Below are 19,017 nucleotides of genomic sequence, written 5' to 3'. Positions count from 1 at the left end.
ATACTTTGCATCAGTCTTCATGGTAGAAGACACTAATAGCATTCCAAAAATACTAAACAATCAAGGGACAAAAGCGGGGGAGGAAATAAATACAATATCTATCACAAGATAAAAAGTACTAGGGAAACTAATGGGACTAAAGGCAGCTAAGTCCCCTGGCCCTGATGGGTTGCATCCTAGGATATTAAAGGAAGCAGCTAAACAAATAGTGGATGCGCTGGTAGTAATCTTCCAAGAATCCTTAGATTCTGGAAAAATCCCAGAAGATTGGAAAACTGCCGTTATTCAAAAAGGGAGGGAGACAAAAAACAAGCTAACTGGCCTATAGTTACCTAACATCCATCATTCGGAAAATGTCTATTATAAAGGATGCAATAGCAGAGCATTTAGAAATGCATAATATAATCAAGCTGAGTCAGCATACTTCATGAAGGGGAAATCATGCCTGACAAATTTATTGGAATTATTTGAGGAGGTAACAAGCAGGATAGATAAAGGGGAACCAGTAGATGTAATATATTTGGATTTCCAAAAGGCATTTGAAAAGGTACCACATATAAGCCTACTTAAGGTAAGAGCCCATGGTGTTGGTGGTAGTATATTAGCATGGATAGAGGACTGGCTAACTAATAGAAGACAGAGTTGGGATAAGGGGGGCATTTTTAGGATGGCAACCTGTAACTAGTATGGTGCCAAAGGGATCAGTGCTGGGGCCACAATTATTTACAATATATATTAATGAAATGGATGAGGGAAGTGAATGTACTATCGCCAAGTTTGCAGATGACTCAAAAATAGGTGAGAAGGCAAGTGGTGAGGATGACACAGAGTCTACAGAGGGATATAAACAGATTAAATGAGCGGGCAAAAACTTGGCAGATGGAATATAATGTGGGAAAATGTGAGGTTATGCATTTTGGCAGGAAGAATAGAGGAGCTGAATATTATTTAAATGGAGAAAGGCTGCAGAAAGTTACAGTAGAGGGATTTGGGAGTCCTCATGCATGAATCCCAAAATGCTAGCATACAAGTTCAGCAGGTAATAAGGACGGCAAATGGAATGTTGGCCTTTATTTCAAAGGGAATGGAGTATAAAATTAGGGAAGTCATGCTAAGACGATACAAGGCACTTGTTAGACCACACCTAGAATACCATGAACAGTTTTGGTCCTCTTATCTAAGGAAAGAGATACTAGCATCAGAGGCAGTCCAGAGAAGGTTCACTAAGTTGATTCCAGGTATGGAGGAATTTTCTTATGAGGAGAGATTGAGTAGTTTGGGTCTGTACTCATTGAAGGTTAGAAGAATGAGAGGCGACCTTATTGAAACCTATAGGATTCTTAGGGGGCTTGACAGGGTAGATGCTGAGAGGTTGTTTCCCCTTGTTGGAGAGCCTAGGACCAGAAGGCATAATCTCAGAGTAAGGGGTCGCCCATTTAAGACAGAGATGAGGAGGAATTTCTTCTGAGGGTAGTGAATCTGCAGAATTCTTTATTGCAGAGGGCTTTAGAGGCTGGGTCGTTAAATATATTCAAAGCTGAGATAGACAGATTTTTAATCAGTAAGGGAATCCAGGGTTATGGGGAAAAGGCAGGAAAATGGAGTTGAGGGTCATCAGATCAGCCATGATCTCAATGAAAGGCAGAGCAGACTCAATGGGCAGAATGGCCTTCCTCTTCCATGTCTTATGGGAATCATTAAACTGCATGAAATGGCTGGATGTGATAGTTTCCAGAGAAAAGAAAATCTCTCAACCATTCAGATCAGAAAGAGAAATAAGCCCACAACCGTAAATCTGAAGCTAAAGCTTGGTACCAGAGCACAGAGTAACATCATCTTACTCAGACTATACCCAAAGATCTTTCCTAAAAATTTAAAAGTAAAAGGTTGTTCAAGGAAAGGTGCTCTTAAACCGAGCAACACCATACTAATAACAAATGGAGAAACAGATTTGACAGCCAGGAATGATCCAAATCGGAGGGACACGCAAAGGAAAAAAAGTTAACACTATGTTTTATGTCACTGACACAGGTGGCCCTGCTATCCTGGGGTTGAGCAGTTGGAAAGAGCTGTAGCTTATTTCAGTAAACCATGAGATGAAGGAAGCGACACTAAAGATTGCAGATAGTTCACCTATTGATAAGCTCCCTCTGATCAGAAGCAAGGAAGATCTGATACAAATGTATCCAGAGTGTTTCGATGAGATGGTTGGATGCTTTGAAGATTTTGAGTATCACATCACTATTGACCCAACGATGAAACCCTCACATCCCTCACATAAAGTACCAATAGAAATGAAAGGAAAGCTTGAAAGAGAGCTCCCAAGAGATGGAAGAAAGGAGGTGATCCCCAAAGCCTACAGATTGGGTCAATTCCATTGTGGTGAGAGAGAATTTGCCCAGCTCCCAAAGATCTTCAACAAGCAATAAAGAGAAATCACCACCCTATTCAAACACTGGAAGAGATCATGCCAGCACTGTCAATGCAAAGGTTTTCAGCAAGCTTGAAGCCATAAATGGCTATTGGAGCATGAAGCTTGATGAGGAATCTTTGCTGTTGACAATATTCAACACATCCTTTGGTCGGTACAAATTCCTGTGTTTACCTTTTGGCCTTAAAGTGAGCCGGGACATGTTCCAGCAGTAAGTAGGCAAGGCATAAAGGGGATGCAAAGAAGCAGTCGCATTGCTGATGGTATCCAGATCTATGGTGGAGATAGAAAAGATCATGATCACCATCTACTTGAAGCCATGGAGAGAACCAGGAAAGCTGGAAGCTAAACCCAGATAAATATATTGTGAAGGTGACAGAATTCCAGTTCTTTGGAATGGTGTACGCACCTGAATAGAAGAGCTGAGCCCTGGAAAAGTCGCAGCTAGCTCTGGGATGGAAGCTCCAAGAGACAAGAAAAGGTTAAGATGTTCCCTTGACTTGATCCCTTGAGATCTTTCATACCTCACATGTCAGAACACACAGATGAAAGATGTTGTTGAGTACTACTGTTCACAGTCACAAAAGAGTTTGAATAAACTCTGCAAGTACAAAACGACTGGGACCAGTCCTGGTACAAGAGGGAAAACTGATAGCATTCACATCCAAAGCTCTAACATTAGCTGAGCCCATTTTTGCAAACATAGAAACAGAGCTTTTGGCAGTCTTGTATGGCTGTGAGAAATTCCACACAACTCTGTGAGAGAATGTTGAGAAAATGTTGGGGGGTGGTGGGAATTGGAGGCAGGGAAATAAATTATGTATCGAAGGAATAATTGCATGTTGACAATTGCAGGGGTTGGAGAATAATTACAGGGAGGCATAATGTGGGAGTAGGTTTGGTGGGGAAAGGTATAGAAAGAGACAGCTTTTGAAATATAGCTGCGGATGAATTGTGAAGGTTGGATGAGTTGGTGGGGAAGTCATGTAATTTGTTAGCTGTTTTATGCTAGAGTGTTGAATGCTCCCACTGTTGGACATCACAAGGGACTGGTATTACAGCTCTAATTTTGATTTTATAAATCAGGGCAGATCACGAACACAATCCCTCACTACCACAAATTTTGCAGTTGAGTATCCTACATTTGGGGACATCGCAGGTGCCAGTGCACCTCAAGTGCAATGTTCTAGCCTTGCCCTGAGTTAATCACTTTTTTAATATACTTTCTTCACAATATCTAAAAGAACATTACAAAACTTTTCAAAATGGTCATTACAGAGAGTGCAATGATAGTCAAATTATTTACATAGATCATGTTGCACTCTGAGGCTCTTCAATACAATTGTGGTTCATGTAATATTTACTGTATACATTCAATGTGTGTCATACAGCCTAAGGGATTCTACACAAATTCCAGCCCCTCGATGTACTAAGGCTGAAAGGCCTTAGACAGTGACCTTTCCCCATTTCACCTCCATGGTGGCTGCCCCAAGTGTATCCCTCAGCGTGTAGTCCTGGACCTTGGAATGTGCCAGTCTGCAACATTCAATCAAGGACAACTCTTTGCACTGGAAGGCCAACAAGTTTCCGGCGGACCAAAGAGCATCTTTCACCGAGTTAATGATCCTCCAGCTGCAACTGATGTTTGTCTCCGTGTGCGACCCTGGGAACAGCCCATAGAGCACAGAGTCCTGTGTCACAGAGCTGTTCGGGATGAGCCTCGACAAAAACCACTGCACATCTCTCCAAACCTTCCTTGCAAAGGCACATTCCACAAGGGGGTAGGAGATGGAGAACAGTCTCTTTCCCACCACAGCCGCATCAAAGGCAACATATGGAGCAGGTGTAGGAAGGATCTGACGGGGAGGGCTTTTCTCACCACCAGCCAAGCTATGTCTTGGTGCTTGTTTGAAAGTTCTGGCAATGAGACATTCTGTGAAGTGACTTTGACTGTCTACTCAGGAACCATCCGATAAGGTCCGCCGTCCCCTTTTCCCACAGAGCCTCTAGGACGTTGCAAGAAGACCACTGCCTGATGGACTTGTGGTCAAAGGTGTTTCTCTGCATAAACTTTTCCATGAGAGACAGGTGGTACGGCACAGTCCAACTACTTGGAGCATTCCATGGCAATGTGGCCAGACCCATCCTTTGCAAAACTGGGGACAGGTAGAACCTCAGCACGTAGTGACACTTGTTGTTTGTTGTGTACTGAGGGTCTACGCACAGCTTAATGCAGCCACACACAAAGGTGACCATCAGGATGAGAGTGATGTTGGGCACGTTTTTTTCTCCCTTTATATAGAGGTTTGTACATGGTGTCCTTACAAACACAGTCCATTTTGACCTCCAGATAAAGCGAGAGATGGCTCAGGTTATTGCCACTGTGCAGGAATGAGGAATGGGCCAGACCTGCACCATGTACAGCGACACTGAGAGTGCCTCACACCTGATGACCAGGTTCTTACCCGCAATGGACAGGGAGCATCGCTCCCACATGCCCAGTTTTTGTTTGACCATAGCTACTCGCTCCTTCCAGTTTCTATCACATGCTTGGTCCCTCTGAACCATTTCCCCAGCACCTTCAGGCCATCTGAAGGGGACAAAGGATTGGCCTTGCTCTTGTCACGATTTACCTTGGCTCCCAAGGCCAGTTGGAACTGGTCACAGATGTTGATCAGTCTGCGCAACGACAGCGGATCCGAAGACGGTGACATTGTCAATGTACAGGGAGGCTTTGACCTGAGTGCCTCCACTGCCTGGGAACGTCACTCCTCTTATGCCCGGATTCTTGCTGATAGACTCAACAAAAGATTCTATGCAACACACAAAAAGGATGGGGAGGGCAGCCCTGTCTGACTCTAGATTTAATTGGAAAGCTTTCTGATTCCCACCCATTGATTGAAACTGCACTAGAGATGTTTTGTAGAGCAGTTTGATCCAGTTGCGTATTCCCCCCTGACCTCAAACCCATTTTGGAGAGCATATCCATGTAGGTGTGCAATACGCTGTCAAAGGCCTTCTCCTGGTCCAGGCTGGTGAGGCAGGTGTCCCCATCTCATACAAAGGCAATCATGTTCCTGAGTAGCGCGAGGCTGTCGGAGACGTCGGAGATCTTTCTGCCGGGTACAGCGCAGGTCTGGTCAGGGTGGATCTTCAACTCTAGAGCAGACTTGACCTAATTGGCAATGGCTTTGGACAGAATTTAATAGTTTACATTCAACAGTGAAATGAATTTCCAATTTCCTCCCTTTCCCACTTTTGCTTGTAGATGAGGGTGAAGATGCCTTTCCTCATAAATTCTGACATGTTTCCGGCCAGAAGGATACTCTCATACACTTCTAGCAGATTTGTGCCAATCCAGTCCCAAAGAGCCGAATATAACTCAGCCAGTAAGCCATCACTTCCAGGAGTTTTACTCTACTCGAAGGGCTCGAGGACCTTAGTCAGTTCATCCAGTGTTAGCTGCAGTTGATGTTTGTCTCAGTGTGTGTCCCTGGGAACAGCCCGTAGAGCACAGTCCTATGTCATGGAGCTGCTAGGGATGAACCTTGACAAAAATCACTGCATGTCTCTCCAGACCTACTTTGCAAAGGCACATTCTAGAAGGAGGTGTATGATTATCTCTTCCCTATCGCAGCTGATTTGAGGGTAGCTTGTGGTGGTGCAGAGACTTCGGTTTTGCATGAAAGATCTGATGGGGAGTGCCCTTCTCACCACCAGCCAAGCTAGGTCTTGGTGCTTGTTTGAAAGTTCTGGTGATGAGGCATTCTGCTAATTGACTTTGACTGTCTGTTCAGGGAACCATGCAACAGGATCCCACCATGTCCTTTTCCTGCACAATCTCGAGGATGAAACATGCAGACCACTGCCTGATAGATTTGTTGTCAAAGGTATTTCTCTGCACAGATTTTTCCATGAGGGACAGCTGATATGACATGGTCCAACTACTTTGAGCATTCCATGGCAGCAAGGCCAGACCCATCCTTCGCAACACCGGGGACAAGTAGAACCTACACTTAGCGTTTGTATACCAAGGGTCCAGGCAGAGCTTAATGCAGCCGCACACAAAGGTGGCCATCAGGATGAGGGTGACGTTTGGTATGTTCTGTTGAAGGGTCATGAGGACTCAAAACGTCAATGCTTTTCTTCTCCGCCGATGCTGCCAGACCTGCTGAGTTTTTCCAGGTAATTCTGTTTTTGTTTTGGTATGTTTTTACCTCCTCTATCCAGAGCTTTGTACTTGCTGTCTCTGTGGACACGATCCATCTTTGACCTCCAGATGAAGTAGAAGATGGCTCGAGTGACCACTGTAATGCAGGATCGGGGTATAGGCCACCCCTGCGCCACGTACAGAAACACCAAGAGAGCTTCATACCTGATGACCAGGTTCTTAACCGCAATGGAGAGGGATCGTCAGTCCCACATGCCCAGTTTCCTCCTCATCTTGGTATACGCTCCTCCCAGTTTTTGGCACATGCCCTAGGCTCTCCAAACTGTTTCCCCAGCACCTTCGATAGTCTGACCTGACTGTGAAGGGAACAAAGGGTCAGTCAGCCCAGTTCCCAAAGAAAATGGCCTCACTCTTGCCACGGTTTATTTTGGCACCAAAGGCTAGTTCAAACTGGTTGCAGATGCTCATCAGTCTAAGCACTGACCGCGGATCCGAGCATAAGACGGTGATGTCATCCATGTACCTGGAGGCTTTGACCTGCATGCCTCCACTGCTGGGGATCATCACTCCTCATACACAAATTCTTCCTGATGGACTCAGCAAAAAGTTCTATGTAACACATGAACAGGGCAGGGGAGAGAGGGCAGGCATGCCTGACTCCAGATTTGATCGGAAAAGTTTCAGATTACCACACATTGAAACTGTGCTACTGATGTTTGTGTAGGGCAGCTGGATCTAATTGCGGATTACCTCCCCAAACCCCATTTTGGAGAACGAATTCTTCATGTAGGTGTGCGATACTCTGTCAAAGGCCCTCTCCTGGTTCTGGCTGATGAGGCAGTGGTCCACACCCCTATTCCGTACATAGTCTTGTGCTACTCAGGGATATGGTTGCCTATCGGAGATCTTTCTTCCAGGTATGGTTCAGGTCTGGTCAGAGTGGATCACTGACTCCAGAGCAGACTTGACCTGATTCGCAATGACCTTGGCCAGAAATGGCTCTTTTTTTTGTTGCAAAAATATACGTTATTCATAAAATATCTGAAAGAACATGGCAAACATTTCAAAATGGTCATCACAGTGCAATGATATTTAAGATGTGTACATAGATCATGATGCACTCTGAAGTACTTCAATATAAGTGTGATACATTGAATGTATGCAGTAAATATTACATGTAAGTCATACGGCCCAAGGTGGTCTATAGAATTCCCAGCCCCTAAATGCACTATGGCTGAAAGGTCTTAGACAGCAATATTTCTCCATTGCGCCTTTACCCCACGTTTTAGTGCATCCCTCAGCACCTAGTGCTGGACCTTGGAATGTCTGCAAATGGCTCCTTTTTTGTTCAAAAATATACTTTATTCAAAAAATATCTGAAAGAACATTACAAAACATTTCAAAATGGCCATCACAAAAAGTACAATAATATTCAAGTTTTCTACATAGATTATGTCACACCCTGAGGTGCTTCAATACAATCAAAGGAACATTACAGACATTTCAAAATGGTCATAACAGACCCTCTGACAGTGCAATGATATTTAAGTAATCTACGTAGCTCATGTTGCGCTCTGAGGTGATTCAATACAATTCTGATACATTTAGCATTCACTGCATACATTCATTGTGAGTCATACAGCCTGAGGGGTCTATACAATTCCCAGCCCCTCGGTGCACTTCGCGGCAGCTGCCCCAAGCTTTAGTGCGTCCCTCAGCACGTAGTTCTTTGCCCTGGAAGACCAACATGTTTTGGGCAGACCAAAGAGCATCTTTCACTGAGTTGATGATCCTCCAGCTGCAGTGGATGTTTGTCTCGGTGTGTGTCCCTGGGAACAGCTCGTAGAGCACAGAGTCCTGTGTCACAGGACGGCTCGGGATGAACCTTGACAAAAACCACTGCATCTCTCTCCAGGCCTTCTTTGCAAAGGCACATTCCACAAGGAGGTGAACAATGGCCTCTTTCCCACCACAGCCACCTCGAGGGCAATGTGCGGAGGAGGTGAGACTCCTGGCGTGTAGGAAGGATCTGACGGGGAAGGCCTTTCTCACCACCAGCCAAGCTACATCTTGGTACTTGTTGGAAAGTTCTGGCGATGAAGCATCCTGCCAAATGACTTTGACAATCTGCTCGGGGAACCATCCGACAGGACCCACCATCTCCTTTTCCCTCAAGGCCTCTAGGACAGTATGTGCAGACCATTGCCTGATGGACTTGTGGTCAAAGGTGTTTCTCTACATAAATTTTTCCACTGCTTGTTTGAAAGTTCTGGTGATGAGGCATTCTGCTAATTGACTTTGACTGTCTTTTCAGGGAACCATGCAACAGGATCCCACCATGTCCTTTTCCTGCACAATCTCGAGGATGAAACATGCAGACCACTGCCTGATGGACTTGTGGTCAAAGGTGTTTCTCTACATAAATTTTTCCACGAGGGACAGGTGGTACGGCACGGTCCAACTACTTGGAGCGTTCCGAGGCAGCATGGCCAGACCCATCCTTCGCAACACCGGGGACAGGTAGAACCTCAGCACGTAGTGACACTTGGTGTTTGCATACTGAGGGTCTATGCACAGCTTGGTGCAGCCACACACAAAGGTGGCCATCAGGATGAGGGCGATGTAGGGCAAGTTTTTTCCCCCTTTAGCTAGAGGCTTGTACATCATGTCCCTGCAAACATGATCCATTTTTGACCTCCAGGTAAAGCAAAAGATGGTTCGGGTGATCGCCATCGCACAGGAGTGAGGAATGGGCCAGACCTGTGCCACGTACAGCAACACGGAGAGTGCCTCACATCTGATGACCAGGTCAACACATCGCACGTTAGATTTAACGCTATGCATGTTAATGGATACAATCTTTATCCCCATTTTTAAAGCATTTTGCCACTTACCAAACCTGTTGTCTTTGAGAATTTCAGACCTTTGGTCTGCTCCTGCATACCCATAGTGTTCACAAATTGTCTCACATTGGATGGACTGAAGAAACCACCCCGTACCGCCCCATTGGAGATGTTCCACTCAGGTGGCATTGGGGCCTTCATGCGAGGGGCGAGGTTTGAGTTATTCTCTGTTGGAGAAGCCTCTCCAATCCATTCCCCTTCCGGGCCGTTGTTGCTCCCGACTTCCCGGAGCTGGGGTGTGCTGACTGCTTTACTGCTCCAAGCTTCCTGGGGCTGGGGTGCGCTGGCCTCTTCAAGTTGAGGGTGAAGTTGGGATGCACTGGTCTTTTCATTGTCTCTAATGTTCTGGAGCTCGGGTGTCTCCTCCAGCTCCCTGGAGCTTTGCCGCTTCTTCTGTTGGTGCCGCCCTTGCCCTTCTTCATTCGAAGAGCAGCAGCCCTTGTCATCCATGTCAGATGGGAGATGACTCTTGCCACTCGTCTGCGAGGTGGCTTGGTCCCTTCTTAGCCCCTACTTTTTGGTCCTTTTCACCAGCTGCCACTTCCCCGGTTGATTGTCTGCTGGATCATCCTCCATTGATTCACTCTGCTGAGGAGTGGGAGGTTCAGGGGGCAATGCAGTTGTTTGGCAGTCTGCTGCCTCAATGTTCCCCTTCGTCTTGTCTCTCTCTGTCTCCTCTTTTGTCCCATTGTGCTCACTGGAGGCCTTGGTGGGTGGAGGTTTGCAAGTGTCCTTGGTGGTAGAGACACTGACCAGTTCATCTACTTGCCCCAAACGCTGCCTCACATGCACAGGTTGCCAAAACCAATGAGGAGCAAGTCTTGTAGAGGGGGCCTGCCTCGCCACACAGGTTACAGCACTTAGTCTGTTTGCAGTCCTTTGTCTGGTGCCCTTCCTGTTTGCAATTCTTGCAGAGGACGGCGCTACAGTTGGCTGCCACATGACTAGATTTGCCACATGAGTGACAAAGTTTGGGCTACCCAGCATAGATAAGGTAGTCACAGCTTCCCCCAATATTGAAGCTGGAAGGAGGGATGAGGATTGCTCCCTTACCATCCATCTTGACTGTGACCTTGACCTGGCGTTTTCTGGTCCAAATCCTGAAGGTGTCTTTGACTTTGGAGCAGTTCCCATCCTTGTCGATGTACAAGGTGAGCACATCAGCAACAGGGACACGGGGGTTGTAGAGATGCACATTACAAAACGTTTTTAAATGGCCATCACAAAATGTGCAATCATATTCAACTTTTCTACATAGCTCTGAGGTGCTTCAATACAATTGTAATACTGAATACAATTATAATACTGCATACATTCCTTCTGAGTCATACGGCTCGAGGGGTCTATATAATTTCCAGTCCCTCAGTGCACTATGGCAGAAAGGTCTTAGACAGCAACCTTTCCCCATTGTGCCTTTGTGGCAAAAACAAAAATTGCTGGAAAAACTCAGCAGGTCTGACAGCATCTGTGGAGATAAAGGCAGAGTTAACGTTTTGAGTCTGTATGATTCTTCTTCAGAACCCTTTGTGGCAGCTGCCCCAAGCTTTAGTGCATCCCTCAGCATGTAGTCCTGGACCTTGGAATGTGTTAGTCTACAACACTCAGTCAGGGACAATTCTTTGCACTGGAAGACCAACAAGTTTCGGGCAGACCAAACAGCATCTTTCACCGAGTTGATGATCCATCAGCTGCGGTTGGTATTTGTCTTGGTGTGCGTCCCTGGGAACAGCCCAGAGTCCTGTATCAGTTGCTCGGGATGAAGCACAACAAAAACCACTGCATTTGTCTCCAAACCTTCCTGGCAAAGGCACATTCCAAGAAGAGGTGAATAACGGTCTCTACCCCAGCACAGCCTGCCCTGTCCAAGACCAACAACTTTTTTTTTTGAAAAATATACTTTATTCATAAAATATCTAGAAGAACATTAGAAAACATTTCTAAATCACCATCACAAAAAGTGCAATCAGATTTAACTTTTACACTTGGATCATGAGGTGCTTCAATACAATCAATGAATATTACAGTCATTTCAATATGGTCATTACAGTCAGACAGTGCAATGGGTTTGGAGTTATGAACATACATCACGTTGCACTCTGAGGTGCTTCAATACAATTATAATACAATTAGTATTCAATGCAGACAATCATTGTGAGCCGTACAGCCCAAGGGGTCTATACATTTCCCAGCCCCTTGGTGCACTTTGGCAGAAAGGTCTTAGACAGTGACCTTTCCCCATTGCAGCAACTGCCCCAAGCTTTAGTGCATCCCTCAGCACGTAGTTCTGGACCTTATAATGTGCCAGTCTGCAACACTAGGTCAGGGACAACACTTTGCGCTGGAAGACCAACAAGTTTCAGGCAGACCAAAGAGCGTCTTTCACCGAGTTGATGATCTTTCAGCTGCAGTTGATGTTTGTCTCAGTGTGTGTCCCTGGGAGCCGCAACTCATCATTGTCTCTCAAATATTATATAAATACACAAAATTAGGTTCACTCGCTGCCACCCGACATCAAGCACCACCTCTTACATTCGCGAACAATCTTTTTTTAAAAATGGTAAAATCGTTCTATTGAGAATCTGTTGTGGCTCAATCAGGTCAATTTTTCACACACATTGCAGTACACATTTGATTAGCCTTTTGGAGAAAATGATGCTCTGACACACTGTCTATTTGCAGGTATCCCTTAAAAGCGCTTTTCTTCAAGTTACAGGCTATTTTCCGAAAATAAGTTTCTAGGTGTGTGCACTGCATAGGAAGTGAAGTTTTGCCTTATCTCCGTTTGAAATGCCGTTCAGAATTTGATGTCTTCGAAGAAAGCAGTTTGCAATTTTTGGGCAAGAAGACTAGCCTCACTTCCTTTTGAATTTTTTCTCTAATTTCCCTACAGTTTATTGCTAAACCGAGTGATCTGCTGGCACAATACAAGTTTCAGCATAAATCAAACCCAATTCTGATGAAAGATCATGGACTTGAAGCGTTAAGGCTCTTTCTCTCCATGGTTGCTGAGTATTTCCAGCAGTTTCTGTTTTTAAATCAGTGGTGTTTTTGAGGACAAAGTAAAATAGCTGTGTTTATATGGACAATTCATCCTGTAACCTGTGGTGTTTGGGGTGATACATTTCTCATAAAATCACCAGCACTTCTCATTGGGAAGTAAAACTGAAGAGCTGTAAATTATAACAGTTGCGAAAACTCAGCCGTTTGCCGGCTGTTGGCCGAGGTTCGAGAGCCGGTGCGTTCTGAGCCGAGTGCCGATCCGTTCCCGCAACCGGCACATGCGCATTAGGAAGACTGGAGGCGGTTGGATAGCGAAGGAGGTGAGGGTGAAGAAGGGGAGTGGGGGGGAGGGGATGGTGAAGGTGGGGGTGGGTGTAGGGGAGGGGGTAGGGGAGGGGAGGGGAGGGGGTAGGGGAGGGGAGGGGAGGGGAGGGGGGAGAAGGAGGGGGGAGGGGAGAAGGAGGGGAGGGGGGAGGGGAGAAGGAGGGGAGGGGGGAGGGGAGAAGGAGGGGAGGAGGGGAGAAGGAGGGGAGGAGGGGAGAAGGAGGGGAGGGGGGAGGAGGGGGAAGGAAGGGAGGGGGGAAGGGAGGGGGAAGGATGGGAGGGGGGATAGGAGGGGGAAGGAGGGGAGGGGAGAGGAGGGGGGAAGGAGGGGAGAGGAGGGGGGAAGGAGGGGGAAGGAGGGGAGGGGGAAGGAAGGGAGGGGGAGGGGAGGGGGAAGGAGGGGAGGGGGAAGGGAGGGGGAGGGGAGGGGGAAGGAGGGGAGGGGGAAGGAAGGGAGGGGGAGGGGAGGGGGAAGGAGGGGAGGGGGAAGGAAGGGAGGGGGAGGGGAGGGGGAAGGAAGGGAGGGGGAGGGGAGGGGGAAGGAAGGGAGGGGGAGGGGAGGGGGAAGGAAGGGAGGGGGAGGGGAGGGGGAAGGAAGGGAGGGGGAAGGACGGGAGGGGGAGGGGAGGGGGAAGGACGGGAGGGGGAGGGGAGGGGGAAGGACGGGAGGGGGAGGGGAGGGGGAAGGAAGGGAGGGGAGGGGGAAGGAAGGGAGGGGAGGGGGAAGGAAGGGAGGGGGAGGGGAGGGGGAAGGAAGGAAGGAGGGGAGGGGGAAGGAGGGGAGGGGAGAAGGAAGGGAGGGGGGAAGGAGGGGAGGGGTGGGGAAGGAGGGGTGGGGAAGGAGGGGAGGGGTGGGGAAGGAGGGGAGGGGTGGGGAAGGAGGGGAGTGTCAGTCACAGTCTTGCCAAACTGAGGAAGGAAGAGTTTGGCATCAGTCACTTGACTTTGACTGTGTTGGAGTCTCTACTTTCCTGTTCTGCAGCTTTGTACACAGATCTGGAATTTACATTAGGTGCCATTCACCCATATTGAAAGAAACCATCGATACTTGGGGCCATTCCCTCAACATATTTCAATCAGACTGAAAGCTTGCTTATTTTGTCTGCGCCTTAACTCCCTTCCACTAGCCCACCGGGCCAAACTTCCTATCTCCCTGAATCTTTTTCTAGTTTCTTTCCAGTCTCCCTTCATGCCCTCAGCAAGCTCATTTTGTCCTTGAGAGCCAGATCCTGCTTCCTCGATCCGATTTTCACGAAACTGCTGACATCCAACTTCTGAAGAAGAGTCATATGGACTCAAAAGGTTAACTCTGTTTTTCTTTCCACAGATCCTGTTAGACCTGCTGAGTTTTGCCAGCGTTTTCAATTTTTGTTTCAGATTTCCAGCATCCGCAGTATTTTGCTTTAATCCAACTTCCCCTCCTGGCCCCCACATTAGCCAATATTGCCAAAGGTTCTCTTTCTCTTCAGGTGTTGTACCTCTCTCCTTTAAATCTGCCGTCATCAACCCTCAAAAAAAGCCTTGACCCCCCTAACCTTTGCAAACTATCATCCCATCTCCAACCTCCCTTTCCTCTCCAAAGTCCTTAAATGTGTTGTCGTCTTCCAAATCTTTGTCTATTTTTTCTGCAATTCCATGTTCAAACCTTCAAATTCAGCTTTCCAACCCTGCCAGAGAACTAAAAAAGCTCTTATCAATGTCAGAAATGATATCGTATGTGACTGTGACAAAAGTAAATTATCGGTCCTCATCCTTCTTGAACTGTGTGCAGCCTTTGACACAGTTGACCACACCATCATCCAACATCTCACCACTGTTTGGTGAAACTGCTCTCGTGGTTCTAACTTATCTATCTACAGAGAAACAGCAGAAATGGCTTACCTCCTGCTCCCTGCACCATTTCCTCCAGGATCTATCTTTTCACCCACTCCTACTTCTCATCTACATGCTGCCCCTCAGCAGCATCATCCGAATGCACTGTTAGTTTTCACAAATATCCAGCTGTACCTCTTCACCCAACTCTCTCAACTCCTCCACTTTTGCCAAATTATCAGACTGCTTGTCGGACAACCAGTACTGGATCAGCAGAAATTTCCTCCAATTAAATATTGGGAAGACTGTGTGTTGTGTGGATTTTGAAAATATGCTGCGTTTTCAGAATGGATTTCAACTTAAATTGTTTGTTTTCCTTTCTAGAACTATTTATTTCTTGGACTTATAATGGAGATGGCAATCCATTCATATTCAAGACGAGTGTTCAACAGAATGTTCTGTGACTTCTTACATTTACACAAGTCCCATTATCACCATGGTAGGTCCAAGCGTCTATTGATCTCTCGTCTGTTTCAGCCTATGAATCTCCGTGAAGACAGAGTGATTGGGGGTTGCCGGTCCAATGAGCTTAGCTGCAAGAGCCAGAGACTGATGCTTCAGGCAGGCCTCATTCAGCCAGCTAATACAGGGTGCTTTCACTATCTACCGTTTACAGTCCGAGCCATGGAGAAACTTGTCCGTGTGATTGATGAGGAAATGCAATCCATTGGGGGCCAGAAGGTGAATATGCCCAGCCTCACATCAGCGAGTCTGTGGAAGACCAGTGAACGTTGGGACCTCCTGGGGAAGGAACTCTTCAGACTGAAGGACAGGCATAACATGGAATACTGTTTAAGTCCAACACACGAGGAAGCGGTGACAGAGCTTATTGCCATGCAGGGTAATCTCTCATATAAACAGCTACCATTGATGCTGTACCAAGTGACAAGGAAGTTCCGAGATGAGCCAAAGCCACGTTTTGGTTTGCTCCGTGGACGAGAGTTCTACATGAAGGACATGTACACGTTCGATGTCTCAGAAAAAGCTGCTATGGAGACCTATAACCTTGTTTCTGATGCTTATAGTCACATCTTTGAGCGGTTGGGACTGCAGTTTGTAAAGGTGCAGGCAGACACAGGCAGTATTGGCGGTAAAATGTCTCACGAGTTCCAGCTGCCAGCAGAAATTGGGGAGGATCGCCTTTTAATGTGTTCTGACTGCCACTTTGCAGCCAATGTCGAAGCAATAATGGATGCTGGAACAAACTGTCCACAGTGTCATGGAAAGTTGAGAGAAAGTAAAGGCATTGAGGTGGGTCATACCTTTTACCTTGGGACCAAGTATTCATATATTTTAGGTGCCTCATATTCCAGCGCTGAGAACAAGCCCATTGTAACTGAGATGGGCTGCTTTGGCCTTGGGGTCACACGAATACTAGCTGCATCCATAGAGGTTTTGTCGACTGAAGATGACATTCGCTGGCCAAGTCTCCTGGCCCCTTACCAGGTTTGCATCATTTCACCTAAGAAAGGCAGTAAGGAGGAACTGATCACGGATCTTTCGGAGGCACTGTATGATACTTTAGTAGATGCTGTCCCACAGCTTCGCGGAGAGGTGCTGTTGGATGACCGCAGTCATCTGACTATAGGCAAGAGATTGAAAGATGCCAGCCGTCTGGGTTACCCATACGTTGTCATTGCAGGGAAGAGGGTTTTGGAAGATCCACCTGTTTTTGAAGTCAGCTGCCAAAATAATGGAAAGACAATCTTTCTCACGCAAGAAGGTGTCTTGGACTTTCTGAGAAATGTGAAGACTGCTTAGCCATTATTTTAGGATCACCTATGCCGGTGAAAGTGCCTTAATGTGGCTTGTTAGACCTTTGAAACCAGGGTCTTTTGGAAGTATACAGAAAAAAAAATCATGTGTACAATGGTGTAGTTACACAGTTTCCCTATTGTGGGGGAGTTGTTAAGATTATCAAAGAGAGTAACAGTCGACGTGTTTTTATTTGATTCACCATTCGTGAGAAAAATGTAATCAATGTACTGTCTTGGAGAATACAGTGTAGCAATTGAAATTGAAGCTCCAGGATTGCAGACAATGGGATCAGTAACAGACCAAAGCCATTCATCCGTCAACACAATAAAAACTACAAACTATACCGAGAATATCTCGGACTATACACACGCATGTTGGTAATTTGTAAAAAAAACTTGTATGAGAAGTATCGTGTGTTGAACATGCAGGTTTGTTGAATTGTTTTTGATGTGTTGTTGGAATGATCACACTTCCACAATCACGGCTTGATTCTAAGTGTATTGTTCTTGTTCTGGTGGCCGACTATTTATTTCACACCGATATTAATATGTTAATTAATTTCCACTGTGTCCTATGGAGTAGGAGAGCTACACAGATAATGTAATGTCTGAATTCAGAGAATGTCATCTCTGAGTAAAATGGGAACGATTTTTAAAGAAAGTTGTTTTGCCTAGTTTCTCTGTGTCATTCTTGGAACAGTCTTGCAAGACTTTCTAACTAATTTAGAACATGTTACAGGTAGTCTAATCTCTAAGCTAATATGAAAAACCTCCAGAAGACATGCATTGTGCTGTCATCTGCTTCTCCACCATTTAGATCATCAGATTCTGTCAGGTATCGTTGAATTTGAAAGATCTTGAGGTGGAAATTAGTCTTGGGTGGTGGCACAAAAAGGGTGATATCAGATTAGCCGCTCATTATATGCAGCACCTGGGGCTTCATTCCATTGACTGCACAGGAACTGAATATCAGCGCTGCTTGTAACATAATCCACTATTGCCCGTTTTGCACCATCGCTCAGGATGAATTTCAAGCCTCTTGATTCAATGTTAGAAAATATCAATAGTAAGAGGATACCTTCCTCCAATTTCCTTTTATGCCTTGTTATTATATTGCCGTATACTACCCTACATGTCAGTGATCGTTTGAAGCAAAGTCCAGTTTTAAGTTACTAATGCCGTTTATTTAAACAAGGAGTTTATTATTTCCACTCCAACTGCTTCTTCTGTGGTTGCAGCATTTTGGGGCTAATTTTTGTGATGTGCATCCGGGAAATAGGAAAGCATGGGAAATACAGGCAGAGATCTATGGTGCCAGGTCTTTGGCCCCTTTCTGTTGTCCTGGGTATTATCATGGCTAAGAGTGGGGAGATCTGTGGTCAAGAGCAGGCATGAGGTGAGAGACAGCATTCGAAGCTCCACCTCATATTCCTCCAACTTCATCTGAGGGTCGTCAGAAGAAGGTGGTGTTCGATCTTATTTCTGGTTTCCCCCTTCTTTGGATCAGAGAATCTGAGGATGACAAGGTTTGGAATGAGAGAAGCTTGAACATTTAAATGCTGCCTTGCTCTCCCAGCCTCTCCATAGATCCCTGGGTCCAGATTTGTTCTGACCTGATCTTTTTGAGAACTGCCTGAAGGCCATGGAAACATTATGCAGGCCCCTTGCTATAGGCCTGTGAAGGAAAAGAAAGAACAGGAAAGACCTGCATTTAAATAGCACCTTTCACAACTGTAGGACACCCCAAAGTGCTCTACAGACAGTGAAGTACCTTTGAAGTTTAGTCACTGTTGTAATACAGGAAATTCAGGCATGCTGAGGTCAGGACAAACACACTTCATTTTGGGTGTCAGTGTCCAGAGCCATCAGAAAGGAACTGGGGCGGGTGAGGGGTGGGTGAAGAAATATTGGGGCTGCTGTTTCTTTCCTTCAAGACATAGATGGCAGGCTGGAGGTTGCTGTTTAGCTTTTGTTAACTTGGTTGCGACATGGCAATAAATCATCTGGCTATTTTTCCCTGTCCCTGGATGAGGCAAACTGCCTGCCAGCACTCCACAATGTCTTTCTTGAGAATGGTGACTCGCTGCATGAATGTATATTCTATCATTCTTGGAGCTCCCAGTAGGATAAGAATATAAAAAGTCAAGGATGAGAGAACAAAAACAGAAACAGAAATACCTGGAAAAACTCAGCAGGTCTGGCAGCATCGGCGGAGAAGAGCACAGTTGACGTTTCGAGTCCTCATGACCCTTCAACAGAACTAAGTAAAAATAGGAAAGGGGTGAAATATAAGCTGGTTTACGGGGGGGGTGGGGGGGAGGGAGAAGGTCAGCCGAGGTCTCCGATACCCTAACTCTTCTGTTGGAGCAGGCTGTCTAACCAGCAGGCTGAATCTGGTCCTTTCAATGATTTCAAATGGCCCATCACACAGCCCTTGCTTGAAGAAAACCAACTGGTAAAAGCAACTGATCTACTAGATGGCATTAAAAATAACAAGGGGTGAAGTGCTGCATGTTTCCAGTGGGCCATTGGCTACCAGCAGATGTTGTTCTCTCTCAC

At 46.2% G+C, this 19,017-nt stretch overlaps 1 protein-coding gene across 1 annotated transcript in view; it reads left to right on the top strand.

The window, feature by feature from the left end:
* Positions 1 to 17,132, top strand: part of pars2 (prolyl-tRNA synthetase 2, mitochondrial) — a 37,943-nt gene extending 20,811 nt beyond the window's left edge. Inside the window, 1 exon segment of the mRNA XM_078560925.1 lies at positions 15,026 to 17,132. Coding sequence (XP_078417051.1) covers positions 15,026 to 16,462 — 1,437 coding nt within the window. The 3' untranslated portion in view covers positions 16,463 to 17,132.
* Positions 17,133 to 19,017: the final 1,885 nt, after the last annotated feature.

Source organism: Cetorhinus maximus, chromosome 17, assembly GCF_964194155.1.
Source record: "Cetorhinus maximus chromosome 17, sCetMax3.hap1.1, whole genome shotgun sequence".
Taxonomy (NCBI): Eukaryota; Metazoa; Chordata; class Chondrichthyes; order Lamniformes; family Cetorhinidae; genus Cetorhinus; species Cetorhinus maximus.
The sequence above is the reverse complement of the archived record's forward strand: the minus strand, read 5'-3'. Positions and strand labels throughout refer to the sequence as shown.